This window comes from Nematostella vectensis, chromosome 4 (genome assembly GCF_932526225.1).
Source record: "Nematostella vectensis chromosome 4, jaNemVect1.1, whole genome shotgun sequence".
Taxonomy (NCBI): Eukaryota; Metazoa; Cnidaria; class Anthozoa; order Actiniaria; family Edwardsiidae; genus Nematostella; species Nematostella vectensis.
In genome coordinates, this window is record NC_064037.1 from 12,812,483 (window position 1) to 12,827,892 (window position 15,410).

The following is a 15,410-nucleotide window of genomic DNA, read 5'->3' on the forward strand; positions in this document are numbered from 1 at the left end:
GCTGGATCCTCGAGCATGGTATTATGTCAACTTAGGATTGTTTGAATACGCATGCGTTGAGTTATTTAAACCGAGAAACAAGATATAAAGGACTTCCCTCTGATGATTGAGTCGTCTCAATAAACTATAACAGAACACAATATAGATTTTAGGGATCCGAAATTTATATAGCCAAATTCAGTTGAGATTCAAGGAAAATATATTCGGAAACATTTGAAAGGTCCACGGATTGGGATGTATTTCTTATACGTGACTTGAACATCGCGGAGTCCCGGGAGCTTCCTTTTTTTTAGCTTATCGGTATCTTCTCCTCCGGCTATTAGTGTAGAATTGCTTGCGTGCATACATACTGTGGTTTCTCGAATAAGCGCAAGGGCGACTATTTAATTTGTCTTATCCCCGGAGGGGCGCCAATACGGAGGAGGCGCTTATTACAAAATCCTTTTTATCTTTAAACAAACAACAACAACGACAAAAAAGACGAAAAATGTGATGTTTTATAGCTTGCCGGGAGACAAAGTTTCACAGAACCATAACAAAACAAGCTTTCAATGATAAAATGTTTTGGGTGGTACTGTCAGCCTTCGCCATTGCATTTTGTGGAATTGTGAATTGGGTTTTCTATGCTTATATAAAATTTTTGCGTACCTTTATTCACGAAATATAATTCTATGCAAACGAGATTTACTTCAAATACAAAGAAATACACTATTACTGGGATACCTGTGGTAGCCCAGTTATAAATTGCAACTGTTTTTTTTTTTTTTCGTGGTCCCGGGAAATCTGCAATGTTTCGCAATACCCCAAGAGCCTTTGCGCCATAGTCAATACTTCGCTTGTTTTAGTGTATTGATTGCGACCTTACTGGAGCCTTTTTCTTACACGAAGTATCTAGCCTACTGTCCATCGTCATCGCAACGCTTAGTTACCAAAAACGTTTGCATAATTTAAAACTGTGTCATGGCTGCCATCTTGAATTTGAGATTCCAGGGGGTCGTTTCTCAAAACTCCCGGTAATTACCGGGCCCGTTAGGGTACCGGGAGAGTTTTCGGGATACTTTTCCGGGCGAGGAAGAGCGTTTCTCAAAGCTTGCGGTAGCGTCCCGGTTGTTTACGGGTTCCCGATAAGCAAAATATAATTTTCAGAGTCAATGAATAGATTGGCTAAATAATTATTGAATATAAATAAAAATCGTAGATTTGTCGATGTCTGTAGACAACTGGTACCCCAAACACTGCTTTGGCATCGGCACTTTTCGAAAAAAAGACAAAGAACAAGTAGATAAAGTCTCATTTTGTAGCAAACTTCCAATACCTTCTCGAACCTTCGAAAAGTTGTTTACATTTTTTTTAGGTGCACGGTGACAGCTAAATGTCAAATCATTTGACAGAAAAGAAACCTGATTGGCTGGTAGGGAATCCCATAAATTGATGTTAGCCGTGATTGGCCCACTTCTTTCCGGGCAGTGATTTGGTTTCCTCAAGTGATGAAAATTCACAACAACTCGACACAACTTGAAAATGGCAAGATTTAATCGGAAAAAAGGCACCAAATTGGATAGTTCAACTTGGAAATTCTAGATGAATAGTTGATCTATAAATTCAGCTGAAAATATTAAGGAAAAACATCGTTTTGGGTATCAATTATCGCATTTAAAGTAATTCCCGGTAAGTTAACGGGAGCTCTTCAGCTCCCGTAAGTTACCGGGCGAGTAACCGGGATTTTTTCCGGGCCCGACAATAACGGGCGTTTTGAGAAACACCCGTAAAGTTTATCGGGGGCTTACCGGGTGACTTTCCGGGTTTCCAGGTTTATCGGAACTTTTGAGAAACGACCTCCTGCTCTCAGATCCATGTTATTTGTGCAGTTGAAGGCGCGATTTAATAACTGCATATTTAACCATAGCCTCAATTTCTACCAAGTTATTTTGGAAAATCATCTCAGCTTGGATTGATTTCGCTGTATTTACTCGTGTTTACATTTGCGACCCGGGTGCGAGACACGCGGCTCAAGATAAGAATCAAGTTAAGTGCTGACTGCTTTAGACTCATACAGCTTACTTCAAGACGTAATTAAAAGTGCTCTGGACACTCATGAATGGACTCGAGGTATTTACCTTGATTGCTTAATCTATTTTGAAGTGGAAGTAGTTTGAAACAATTAATGGAAATCGTCTCCTACAAATCGCTTTGTCGATGAATCTACTTTACAGGACACTTAACCGGCTACCCTAAGATGAATTTTATGTTCTTACTATAAAATATTTTGATCTCTCTCATTGAATCTCATCATTTTAACCATGTCGATTTTAATAAAGTATAGCATAGGTGTTGTAAGTCATGTAAGTGTAAAATATGTACTTAAATCTATGAAAATTATTTTGGTACTTCCTTTAGATAAGCTTAACGATACCGTAGACCCAAATGGCTTCATTTCGGGTGAAACTTTTTTATTACACCATTCGATAACAATAGGCACACTCTAGATGTTAGCGAAAAAAAAAAAACACCAAAATTTTAAATACTTCGCCAGATATTCAAGAAAAACCGAATTCGAAAGAGTTTTGTGTTATTCTCGAAGGCGTCAATAATCCCATAATCCTGTTTACTTAGCTCAAAGTCCCGCGATCAACATCCGGGTAACTTAGTTTTACCGCTTTCCCCTCTAATTAGCATACAAGCGCGTCGTCAGTATTATTATCGACATTCCTTCAGCACGTTTAATCCGAGGTTTATCCGTATTTAAATCAACTTTATAAGCGTTTACACTAAATTTTGCATAGTAAAAACTATGCCAAGATTAAGTAAGAATCCTTGGCTTCCTTCGAAGAAGGCTAAGCGAGGAAGAAAGCCCAAAACAGAGAGTTGTCTCCATTCGCGGTCTTTTTAACTTTTCCGCGCTCTTCTTATCTTCGGTACAAGCTCGTTTCGGTCTAGGCATCTTCCTTCACTTGCACGATGAATAGCGCTATGACATTTGAGCGCCATGGGGTTTTCCCGCTGCGTGTCGAGCGTGCAATGTGATTGGTTGCCATACGCGGCTCTATTTGCTCTTTGTCTGTCATTGCTGTCACGCTGCCTCTAATGTTTACACAACTTCAATCCCCGATATCTCGCAATCAAAGTTCTCCCCAACTTACTCTAAATATGTGAATTAAAGGTACACTTCTAACCGCCCGATTCCTGCGCAACTTGGCAAGCGTCTTGTATAGATATTGTTCTGTCACACCATGCCGCGGATTGAGCCATTAATCAACGAGGCTGTGTGACGTCAAATGTAGACACGGTTTGTCAGTTCAGTAGATGACGAAGAATATAAAGCAGATCCCGAGAGGTTACGCGCTTTTGGTGTGTATAAATAATTCGCATGTTTAAAAGTGGTCGATTTCGCACTTCGGACCAGACAAAAGCCCTCAAAATTAAGCGCGTATAAAAAAAGGATCATTGAGGAAGAAAGTACAATGATTAAGCTTTAAATTGATATATAGTTTGTTGGCATTTGCTTTAATCCGACGCGAGCGCGAGCAATTTTGCCGGGACGATCGGGGTAATTACAGCTTGGGTCTACGGTATCCTTAAGTTTTATTATTTCCCTGAAATACCTTTATCCCTCATTGAATGTCATTTTATTTTTATGGAACAATTTTAATAAAATCTAGAGATTTGTAATATTTTTTAGTGTTGTTGATCTTGAAAATATGTTTTATGCTCTATAAATTTCAATCAAGTCTGGATATTCTATAGCCCTCTCAATTGACTTCAAAATAAATAATTGTTGTTGTTTACTTGTAACTTACATAAATAAAATAATACATTTCAATAAAATTTTATTGTTAATACAATAGGACTTAGATTGGGTGTTAAAATAAATTTACCCCTAAGTGATAGCACATTGAGGGCAGTGAACCAAAGAAATGTTTAAGAAATAACAATTTTAAAACACATTCTCAGCTTTCCTTAATTCGATGCTAACTCTGATGTGGGGATAGTATTTTAAGATAGGACAATCAGCCCTGTCTACTCTCATGGAGCACACCTCGAGTCCACCCCACACCTGAAGAGATCATGCTCTTACCTTTCTTGCCCCAATCAGTGTTGTGATATGGCATTTACAATAAAAAACAAGATTATATATATATTTTTATTATATCCAAAGTAAAATCTTTGTCATACATGTCACACAAACAAGTTGCACATCTCAGGTATCCCAGTCAACCCTGTGCGCAGGGTCTAGTTTGAGTAAAAATTAACATTCCTGTCTTTTGGTTTTGCCATGATAACAAAAGTATAAAACTTCTCTACCGGAATCACAAATACACCCCCATGGAACATCCTGGATCCGTTTCTAGAATAGTTGTGATATGCAATACAATCTAGCATAAATCTGCTCCATTATTCCTAAAACAATGTTTAATCCATAATAATGAAGTTAAAAAAAATAGTTGTTTAAAGTAAAACTAAACTAACAGTGTCCGGTACCCAAGGGGGGAGGGGGGGGGGGGGGGAGGATGGCTAATAAACAATGTCTTTAAGTATGGCTAAGGAAAAATCCTGTTCATTTCAGTAAATACCAGGAAAGAGATTCCAGCGATCTTGGGGAAAGTTCTCAATCTTCTTTATATACCAGTGTCTGGTCTGATGACTACGACCTGCCAAATATGCTACCATGGTGAGCCAACTGAGGTACAGCGCAAAGTGCTGTCCTGCGATAGCCATCCCCAACCACGCCATCAGTTCACTGGACAAATAAATATAGGAATGAGTAATGTAGTTATATTAACACAAGTCTACAGTCTGACTGATACCATTAGCCATCCCCAACCATGCAATCAGCTTACCATACAAATAAATATAAGGATAAGAAATGCAGTTTAACACAAGTCTACGGTCTGATACAAATAGCCATCCCAACCATGCAATCAGCTCACTATACAAATATTATAAGGATAAGTAATGTAGTTATATTAACACAAGTCTACAGTCTGACTGATACCAATAGCCATCCCCAACCATGCAATCAGCTTATATACAAATAAATATAGGATTGAGTAATGTGGTTATATTAACACAAGTCTACAGTCTGATACCAATAGCTGCCCCCAACCAAGCAATCATCTTACTATACAAATAAATATATTAGTAATGAGTAATGTAGTTATATTAACAAAAGTCTATAGTCTGACTGATACCAATAGCCATCCACAACCATGCAATCAGCGCACTATACAAATAAATATAAGGATGAGTAATGTAGTTATATTAACACAAGTCTTCAATCTGACTGATATCAATAGCCATTCCTGACCAAGCAATCAGCTCACTATTCAATTAAATATAAGGATGAGTATTGGAGTTCACTGGAGGTATATTATCACAGTTCTACATTTTGCCTGATAACAATACTAACCCCCAACCACGCTAGCAGTTAACTGTGTAATAATTATAAGATGAGTCTTGGAGTATTGTTCTACAGCCCAACTAATACAGTACCAGAAGATTTATGTCCAGTTTAGCCTGCTTGCAGGCGGTACTCGGTGTTATCATCGCAGAAAACCCTCTCTGTTCGATGATCAGGCGCCATATTGTATTCTAAGCCGCACGGTTCCTGGGGGCGACACCGAGTACTTAGAATAGAATATGGCGCCCGATCATCGAACGGAGAGGGTTTTCCGCGATGATAACACCGAGTACCGCATGCAAGCAGGCTATGTCCAGTTGTAATGGGGATTAAGAGGGCAAATAATTATTCTGTTTAACATACATCCATTTCAAATAAGGTTGCATTCAAGAGGGCAGCATATAAATGACGTGTATCTTAAAGCCATGTGAACGTTCGTGAGAAAATGAAGAAGAATTCTACAGCTTTTGAAACCTGGATTTGTATTTTGTTTACTCTTATTTGATTATTTTCTTGATACCCACGAAGCACTGCCGGTTACGATACACAGATTCTCAGTGTGCAACCTTATTTGATATACTAGGTGTATACCACACTTGTCTTGGTGCTTCCTCCTGTCCCCCACCGACCACATCAGGATAAAAACAGTCATCGCTTCTATAAACCTTCTCTCAGATTCTCAAGTAGATGGCTTAGATTATCAAGGATAATCTCCATAAAATTCCATACCATACCCCAAATACCCAATCCTGATTTTTCTATACCCCAAAAATATCAAGCAAATTTTTCAACCCAATAGAATACAGAGGACAAAAATTTCAAAATTTTATGCCTACTAAGAGAGCTCACTCACCCAAAGTAGTGAGGACAAATGGCCACATCAAACAGCCCTCCAGTTGGCACAGCATATTTCCCAGCTGCAGAGCCTACAGGCCTGAGATTAGCTAGTATTAGATGGTGTTGAAAATTGGTCATTTCCCCAATAGCATAGACTATGAGCCCTGCCGTTATGAGCAGCTGATTGTTAGACAGGCGCTGCGCTGTAGTATCACTTGTGTACATGTTGCACCAGTAATGCTGAATCACAGCACCAAGAGAATAGAATGCACCAATCTGGAATAATTACAGAAAGTAATATTATTCACCATGTTTTTAATATAATTTTTTTGGGATTTTAAGCCAGCAATACGAACTAAGAATAAAAATAGATGAACAAACATTAAGCCAGCCAGCCAAGATTACCATGTGAAAAATACAACAAGAAGAAACATTTTATAATTTTAAGGTGGTTTTGGTACTTTGGTATGATTGCTGCAGTTACAAATTTTATTAATAATCATATGTTGTGCTGATGTGTTTGCCTTGCCATCTGTTAGCTTGGAAACGTATTGCATTTTACACACTGGATGGTAGTTGTTATCCATTAAAATTGGAAAACCTCTTTTTCCAGATGACTCATTAATGTCATTAGCAATATGAAAGATTGGCCAAACAATCAGCAAGAGCATGAAAATGCAAATCAACAAAAATACCTCAATAACTGATGATAACTCAATATCTCTTGAATACTTGTGGAGAAATATACACTCCAAGATGCGCTTGACAAAGTGTGCGACATATGATGCCAAGGCGATCTTGTGAATATGTCGGTACGGCATGCCCTGGTAAACCCATAGTGCAATATATACCACCACAGGAAGGCCATAGGTGATAGTCCAGCCCACACGGGCATTTATCAGGCCTGACGACTTTGAAGAGAATTTGCTGGAAATATAAGAGAAAACTAACACTATCTGCAGCCATAGATTATGGATACACAGAGGCATGTAGGGTGTTGCAGCAAAAAGAGGTGTTTTTAGCTGTATTACTAACATAGGGTGAATAATGGGCCCCCCTCTTAGGGTGGTTAAAAATGCTTGAAGCCCCTTTTCAATAACTCCCCCCCTTCAGAGTATTTAATGAACACTCCCTAAGGATAAATACAGCGCAGGATTTGGTTTCAGGAAAACGGTGTAAAAATACCAGCAAGTTATGAAGAAGCAGGGATGCTTGATAGTATCTACTTCAAATTTGCCTCAAACTGAAGAACTTCATAATTCTCTGTTCAAAAAGAGTCAACAGACTGCATATAGGCTCTTCAGCTTATTTGTTTGGAAATAAGGATTTCATGGTTATTGGGATTCTTGTGGCCCACAGAGAGGATAAGGAGGTTAGGCTGGGTGATTAAGGAGTCCTCCACACTAACACAGATTCAAAAGTGTCTAGATTCGTTTCGCCAAAAACGCATCATTTGATTCGCATCCACACTATCATTTTGGCAGTGTGTTCACCTTGATCCGGCCGTCCACACTAACACGGATTCAAACGCTTGAAAGCGCTAAAAGGTATGGGTTAACATCATTTTTATGATAGGCGTGTGCTCAAAGCAGCAGATGCACCTGTGATATGACGCCATCATTTTCATTTTGATACGGATTTGACCGTCCACACTTTGGTCCTTACCAAAGTAAACAGATTCATTTTTTTATTCACTTTCGACTGCGTTTTCAAAAGTATCTGGATTCGCTGGGTCCAGCACTCGTGTTAGTGTGGACGAAAGGCCTAAATGCATAAAAAAGTATACAGATCCAAACGAATCTGTGTTATTGTGAACACCCCGTCAAATGGGCATGTCTTCAGGATAAGTACACCAGGCATGTTAAATAAAACAAAATCAATACCAAAAAAGCAATCACAATATATCAAAATCAATTTATAACTTGAATTCATTGATATCCATTGGATCGAGGATCGATGATAATCGATACTTGCACTTAAATCCTTTCCAATAAGTCATATTAATAAACAAAAAGGAATGTGGAAGGATTGGCTTTCAGTTTTAAAAACATAATAAAACATTTTAGCGTTATTTGTGTTACTATCAGGAAAATTTACATTAAACTACAACCATAGTATTAAGATTTTAATATACAACTATGCAGGAAATACAGTGGTTGAGTCAAAAATTGGGGTCAAATAACAATTTCTGTGATAGTAATTTGAAGAACCAGGAGTGAATAAAATCATTTATACATAACAAGCCACGAAAGGAAGTCTCCACAGATAAGACATGCCGCTTTCATGAGAAAGCAAAATGTGTTAAGGTTATTTTTTTAATTTTGCATGTTTGTTTGTATTCAGTTAATGAAAGACCTATCATGAGATATGCATGGTTGTATGCACAACTGAGGAAATTCAAAACTCACATAAATATTGCTTTCAACAAAAGCCATATCTGTTAATATTTTGCAATGGTAGGAAAATGGTTGTTTGAGTGCATTACTTAGTGTGCTTTTGTCATCTTCTAGGCCAAACTTGCTGCCTAAAATGTGTCGGTAAATATTCGCTTGTGTGAACATTGATTTCTTGGTGAAATACACGTTTGGTGGGCACGTTTCGTATATCACGTCGGGGACTGTTCACGCGCCACAGGGTAGTAACTCGGATTACGCAATGTAACTTGACCAGGTATCTACATAAACACAGAGAGCGCGTCGCAAAACAAGGCACAATTGGACCAAATCAGAGGGGAGTTTCGTTGTTTGTCATTTCTAAATCAATTTACCAAACAACCTCTGTTTCCAAGCCCTTGTGGAAGGTCAAAAGTTTGCTTGTTCTTAACAAGGCTGTGCTGTGCTTATGTTGTACTCCTTTCAGTAGCAATTAAAAGTTGGGTATTTGTTTTGGACTCTGTTTATGGGTTTACCGCCCGGGCAATTTTAAGAATTGCAAGTGATTTCTTCTGCTTTCCCTTGGTCCATTACTGCAATTTCTTAGGGTTGATTTCAGGGACTCCTGGGTATCGTTTCGGGTCCCAGGATCAGTTGGGGTACTTTTGGGGATCATTTTGGATCCTGGGATCGTTTCGGGTCTTGGGATCATTTCAGTACAGATCTCTAGGTTATTATTAATTGACAGACTTCACACTTTTTTATGCTATCGATTGCTGATGAAATTAGTTAATTTTATCGATTGTTCCCGATTATCGGTTCTATCGGTTAATTAAACATGTCGAGTTTTATCAAATGGTATCGATTAACATCTATTAAGTATTGGTTCTATCAGTCGGGTACACAGAACACTAACCAATTAATTATTTTCCCAACTCAGAACAATAAAATTATCCGCTTCAGTTCACAAGCCCCGGCTCAAACGATAATAGGAAACCTTTAATTACCTGTAGCTGAGTTGGAACAGACCATGGTACTCATTCACATAATTCATCAAGCAAATCACCGCAGCGAGGGAGACAAGGCCAACGTTCAACTTCGTCCATTCAGGAATCTCGATCAATTTCGCGACAAAAAGCGCCCCAATGACTGACAAAGCAGCGAGAAAGGCTACTGCAAATGGGCGTTCATGCATATCTAAGAGAGGCTACAAACAACAAAGCTTTCAGCTTCCTTTCTACTTTTCTTTATTCGTTGTAACTTCACGATGATGATATAAAGGTGGCCGAGCGAAAGCCGAACTCTATCCGAGCTAGTATCGACTATGTGTTTTCCTTTCATATTTTCCAACACTTTGTAAATAGGACAGTGAATATGGATTTTTTTTGTATAAACCGATAATAAATGTATTTTGTTTTCCTATAAATAAGCATTTATGGATAAAGAAGTTTCCTGATACCGGTAGTTCGGATTCCCGAGTACTGTGACGTCATGACTCCCGTGATGCACTTGTGATGTTGTAAGGAAATATCGTCTTTAGCACTCAGAAGTTCGCCATATTTATCGCAAACAGAAACAAATTTTTCGTGTATTTATCGAGTCAAAATGAAGCCCAGAAGGGCTCTAGATAATCTTAATGACGACGGTACTGTTATGAAGACGTGCTGTTGTTGTATGGATGTTCGTATTGGCACCATTGTATTGGGATTTTGTCATTTGGTAAGTCAAACACAAATCGATGTCGATCTGTTGTTGTTTAAGAAAAATGAATCTATTTTGGCGCTTGGCGAAAGACACTCGAAATTGCTTGGTTAAATTCATACAAATACTTTTATTCTAAAATGTTGACGACTGCAGATCTCTGTGTGCAATTTTGGTAGATTCGATAGAAGTGATTTTTTTTTCAATTTTTCTGGTGTTCTGTCTCTGCTCTCGAAGTTGGAGATCTCGAAAATCACCAGTTCGATTTGATTGAATATGAATGAAAACCCGTCTTGTATGTTTAGACTCTCAACATTCAAGTCTAGTCTAGTTCTAGTCTTCTTTAAACAATAAATCGTACCCCATCTAATGATAAATTTGACTCGTGGATTTCTTATGACAAAGTGTAAGTTCACTAATTTTAGCAAGATATTAAAGTTTAACGATGATAAAGGCAGTCATAATCGTATGTAAGCCAACCCAATCTAATTTTAATAGAACAAACATTCATATTTGCGATTCAAAGCTTTTTTTTCTCAAAAAAGAGAGTTTGTTTACTTTATTCAACATATCACTTATTTGTGAGAAGACAAAATAAGATCAACTTTTTCTTGTCACTTTGTAGAAGATCAAAATCTTAAAACAGCTTTGCCTTACCACAATCTGTGCTGTGCATATATGTATAATCCTACTGTCTGTCCTCTTTTTGACATTGTGGATATGATTTTTTATCCTAAGCCAAATTGGATTATTTCTATCATACGTTACATATTCAATTGCTCTCAATACAATTCTTATTTATTCTTATTGCAACTGCTGTATAAATGTACCAGACTTACTAATTGTGATGGTTAGGATAGCCCATTTATATTGCCAGGCTAGTGATACTATTGTATAACAGACTAGTACTTATTGTATTGTTATCCTATTGTTGGGTAGTGGTACTGTTGTATTTAACAGACTTACTGATTGTGTTTGCTATGATCAGTTCATTCATATTGCTGGAGTAGTGGTGCTGGCGCAGATGCTGCTCCACCCTGAAGTCTATGAGGAGAAATATTACCAGACATATGGCACCGTCCCTAGATCAGGTAAAAACTACAAATACATGTTTGAACCTGAGTACTGCTATGCTCTGCTCTTATACATAAGTGGCTTCGAGATATGCACCTACGAAAGTTATGCTAGTATAAATTTTCTTCAAACTATTAGGTTTTTAATCTTCAACCTTTTATTTGTAGCTGATAACTCAGTCGCCCTGGCCATCGCTTTCTGCTCATTTGTCATCACTGCCCTTCTCATCTATGGATCCATCACAGTAAGAACATAGCCATATATTATATTGTATTGTTGTATGTAACGTCTTTCTGGATCCAAAAGTCCAAACATCTTGTTCACTCAAACACTGTATCTTATAAAAAAAATATTGAATGTCCACACCTTCATTAACTGCTGCAGCCGACATTTTCAATCCTACATGTGTTAGTCACTGTTACTTTTACCTCCGTTAGCTAGCCAGAAAATCTCATTATATAATCTAAGAACCCTTATGTGGTAAAAATGATATTGAAAGCCCAGTTTTTAGCAAATCCCTTGTCTGTCTTATTTCATCTTAGACAGCTTTTATTCTTTATTTTCAAGCGTCAGCCCAGCTATTTGCTACCATTTTTCTGTCTCCAAGTGTTTGATTTTTGTGTGAATCTCCTGGGTGCTGTTGGTGCTATTAGCTACATACCACAACTAAAACTCATGCTAAAGAACAATGTAAGTACTAATCATTACCAAATTATATCAGGGCCGTAGCAGGGGGTGGGGCACTGGGGGCATGTGCCCCCAAACATTTTCATATATTTATAAAAAATAACTAGTAGGGGCGTGGATGTAACCCCCCTCAATTTTCTTAATCTTTCTGTATTGTGCCCCCCCCCCCCCCTCAATCTTACTTGGCCTGCTGCGGCTCTGTATATGGATGCTGATTTTTGTAAGAATTTCCCTAGCTCTACCCTAATTTAGCTACAAGCTCTTTTCAAGATGGAATGATGACAATATGTACTTCAGGGAAATACAATATCCAGGAAGCATGCATGCCTATGCCAATGATGTATAGAGAATCCAACAAGTTTCCCACTTTAGACTGTCCATGCCTTTCTTGGTGCTAACAGCAATTTCTAACCCCAACAAAACAATGTTTGCCCAACAGCCCAACTTTCCGTACAGAGGTGATGTTGACAGATTGGACATGCACTCCCTGATGTTCACTGTCGTCATGGTGTGCCTCATTGTCCTACTGGTTAAGGTAATTATGTGATTATTTGCATGTATATTAGCTTATGTATATACAGCCAGCTTTTTCTCACTTCTACTATTGACCCAACCAATGCCCCATTGCTGGAAAGCAAAGTGTCTTAAATCAAAGCAAAGCCTTCCTCATTTACTGTATATTTGAGTACTTTGCCTCTGAATTTTTTGTTATTATTACCAGTGAAACATAACTTAGAAATGCTCTATTGCAAAACACACAAGACATTTGGCGTCAGAATTTTCGTTTATCTATTTACAAACCAAGGAAAACCTTAGAAACCATAAAACCTTAGTACACATATTTAATACTTGTACCTTGCAAATTATACTTTTTTGTAATTTACTCTTTCTCCCTCAATTAAAAGTCTGTTTTTTTCCCAAAGGCCTACCTTATTGCCTGTGTGTGGTCTTGCTACAAGATTCTTGTGAACTACCGGATAAACCAAGCCACACAAATCTTCACATATGATGTCAACGGGGAGCCAAATGAGGTTTGTTAAAGATATCAATCCAGCTCTACCAGATAATCCATTATCCAAAAAGAAATATAATGTTTTACTAAATTTATCGTGTTTATCTTACTTTGCTTTTAATATTTTGTAAGTATGTATGTACCATCTTGTACTGCAATGTGAGTCAGTCAGTGTGTTGTTATTTGGTTTATTAACATAACCCTAGGTAGGTAACCAAAAGCTGTAAGTCAGTAATTTTTAATTACTGAGTAGGTACTGTAATTAGTGTGTGAATGAGTAACTTACTGTAGTATGCACAAACTCTTAACTTAAGTTTCTATTATTGTTATTACCTGTGGTTTTGAAATCTGTGTTTAGAATCTTCTTTTCCTTTGCAGGACCATGCCCTTCTACCCAACTATGAGGATGCCATCAAGGACAGTGCCAAGGACACTCCACCTCCTTACACCGCAAATTAGGCACACCAGGGACCTCACCCGTGCCTTCACATTTTGAAATATTAAAACCTACATAATACTCAATTACACATTTAAAACAGACCTAGGATTATTCAAAACATGGTTTTTAAAATACTATATCAAAATAATATTCCAAGCCCTAAATTGCCCACCCCTAATGCATCATTTTGAGCCCATGGTCGATGCAACCACCACTGTGATAGAAATCTGTCACTAATAATTTTGGAGGCAAGTTGACTGGGTTATTGCGATATGTCATTTCTTCATGATAACATTAGAAAAGTAATTCCTTGTGGATATGAGGTTCTTTACAGTGCCACTTGTAGTAAGAGAGGATGATACACCAGTAGAAAGGTTATTTATGGTGTTATACAACAATTGGAAGAGAAGAGTTGTTGTTTAGGATGCATGTGCTGTTTACTAAAATCACTGTTATTGTTTTAGAAAACAAAGGATCTCAGTTTTGCCTGTGTTTATTTGATATTCCAAAGATCTTATACTTTTTCTTTATGGCATGCTATGGTATGTGAGTTATTTGACAAAAACACACAAAAATGAGATTCATATGCTAAACGTTTCTTGCTACAGTATGCTGCATTGTGACCCTGTAATCTACATGAATGGCTGTTCATTAGTGGTCCTATTTATATTGTAGTAGGATTGATCTCTAAAATGTTAAGTTAACTTTTTTTTTTAGAGAATTCAAATAAACTATAAGACTAAATAACTGCCGTGTTGAGTAAGGCTAAAAACACAATTTAACCCATTGACTTCTGGCTATTTTTGAGCTGGATTTACAAAAAACAGACTGAAACCAGATACCTCCCCCCCTATTCTGAGTTTTATACAGCCCGTCAAAGTCAAACACAGCTGCACCTAGTCAGTGGTATCCAAGCTTTCCAACAGTGCTTTGCGGTCCTCACTTTTAATCCCTCGTCGTTGTGCTAAAGCTAGCACAAGTTGATGGTTGCTTGTATTTTTCATCAAAAATACAGCTATGAGCATATTAGGAGAGTGTCTCAGGACATCATGGAGTCTATTGGGGTATAATTGAGTGCTTTGCTAATGGATATTTGCAAGCAAAGGTGGATTCATGATAATTTTTTCTTGTTTGGCTTTGCCTGGATGAGAAAATAATTTTCTAATGAATCACCACAGCTCTCCTAAATGCTGTCTTTTCTGAAACCAAATTGATTCCAAAATTGTTTACACTGCTATTCTGGGTCTGTATGACCTGGAATTGATTTGTTTGGCTTCGGGGTAAAAAACCATCTCACTTTGAGGAGAGGAGTGTTGACTGGCCCTCCCCTCGTGAATTTTTCCCTGGATCTCCCAGAATGCTTTGCAATCCGTAAAGGCATTTTCGTGGTTTTACAAGCCTTCAAGGATTGTGTTTTGAGGCCATGGAAATGAACCTGGAGGATCAGAATAAAGGTATCTATTTGTGTCTTGAGCTGTGTTTGCTGATCTCTCTCCCTTGTGTGGTATTTTGAGCGTTTTATTGAGAGGGGTGATTCTGCTTTTTTTTCCTTGTTCGATTTGAAATTTGTCAAAGAACCTGTGTTATTATTTGGCTTAATAGTAGTTGTCAACACCTTGGTTGGATGCATATCTTCAAGACCATTTATCCCTTAGACTGATGCCTGAGTATCTTCATCTTGTTGTGTTTATTTTGCATTTATGATTTTTTTGGGAGTGGGTACTTCCCAAAGCCGGTACAGGCCGGTTGAGGTGTCAATGTGTTTACCTACACACCCTAAAAAATTATGCTTGTCTCACTGCCTGAGAACAATGCTTTTTTCGCAAGCTTAGGTGCATACAACAGTGTAAGCAAATTCTGCTTGATAGACAAACAAGCCTCCATTAAGTT

General features: G+C 37.9%; 2 protein-coding genes across 2 annotated transcripts; one reads left to right on the forward strand and one right to left on the reverse strand.

Moving 5' to 3' along the window:
- Positions 1-4,395: 4,395 nt before the first annotated feature.
- Positions 4,396-9,889, reverse strand: LOC5508873 (steroid 5-alpha-reductase DET2). The gene is made up of 4 exons (XM_032377710.2): positions 9,615-9,889; positions 6,931-7,162; positions 6,252-6,511; positions 4,396-4,738 (listed from the first exon to the last, which is right to left on the reverse strand). The coding sequence occupies exons 1-4, from the start codon at positions 9,800-9,802 to the stop codon at positions 4,561-4,563; spliced, it is 858 nt and encodes a 285-aa protein (XP_032233601.2). The 5' UTR covers positions 9,803-9,889; the 3' UTR covers positions 4,396-4,560.
- A 229-nt stretch (positions 9,890-10,118) lies between these two features.
- On the forward strand, positions 10,119-14,004 carry LOC5508872 (lysosomal-associated transmembrane protein 4A). The gene is made up of 7 exons (XM_048726880.1): positions 10,119-10,326; positions 11,297-11,399; positions 11,550-11,626; positions 11,950-12,072; positions 12,509-12,604; positions 12,993-13,100; positions 13,460-14,004. Exons 1-7 carry the CDS (start codon positions 10,213-10,215, stop codon positions 13,538-13,540), a joined length of 702 nt encoding a protein of 233 aa, XP_048582837.1. The 5' UTR covers positions 10,119-10,212; the 3' UTR covers positions 13,541-14,004.
- The last annotated feature ends 1,406 nt before the right edge of the window (positions 14,005-15,410 follow it).

Excerpts from the sequence above, each read along its gene's own strand:
- LOC5508873 (XM_032377710.2), bottom strand. The coding sequence starts at position 9,802 with ATGCATGAACGCCCATTTGCAGTAGCCTTTCTCGCTGCTTTGTCAGTC. Across the intron at positions 7,163-9,614 it reads CTGTTCCAACTCAGCTACAG|CAAATTCTCTTCAAAGTCGT; the intron begins GTAATTAAAGGT and ends TTATATTTCCAG. Across the intron at positions 6,512-6,930 it reads AGTTATCATCAGTTATTGAG|ATTGGTGCATTCTATTCTCT; the intron begins GTATTTTTGTTG and ends TAATTATTCCAG.
- LOC5508872 (XM_048726880.1), top strand. The coding sequence starts at position 10,213 with ATGAAGCCCAGAAGGGCTCTAGATAATCTTAATGACGACGGTACTGTT. Across the intron at positions 10,327-11,296 it reads TATTGGGATTTTGTCATTTG|TTCATTCATATTGCTGGAGT; the intron begins GTAAGTCAAACA and ends TGCTATGATCAG. Across the intron at positions 11,400-11,549 it reads TGGCACCGTCCCTAGATCAG|CTGATAACTCAGTCGCCCTG; the intron begins GTAAAAACTACA and ends TTTTATTTGTAG.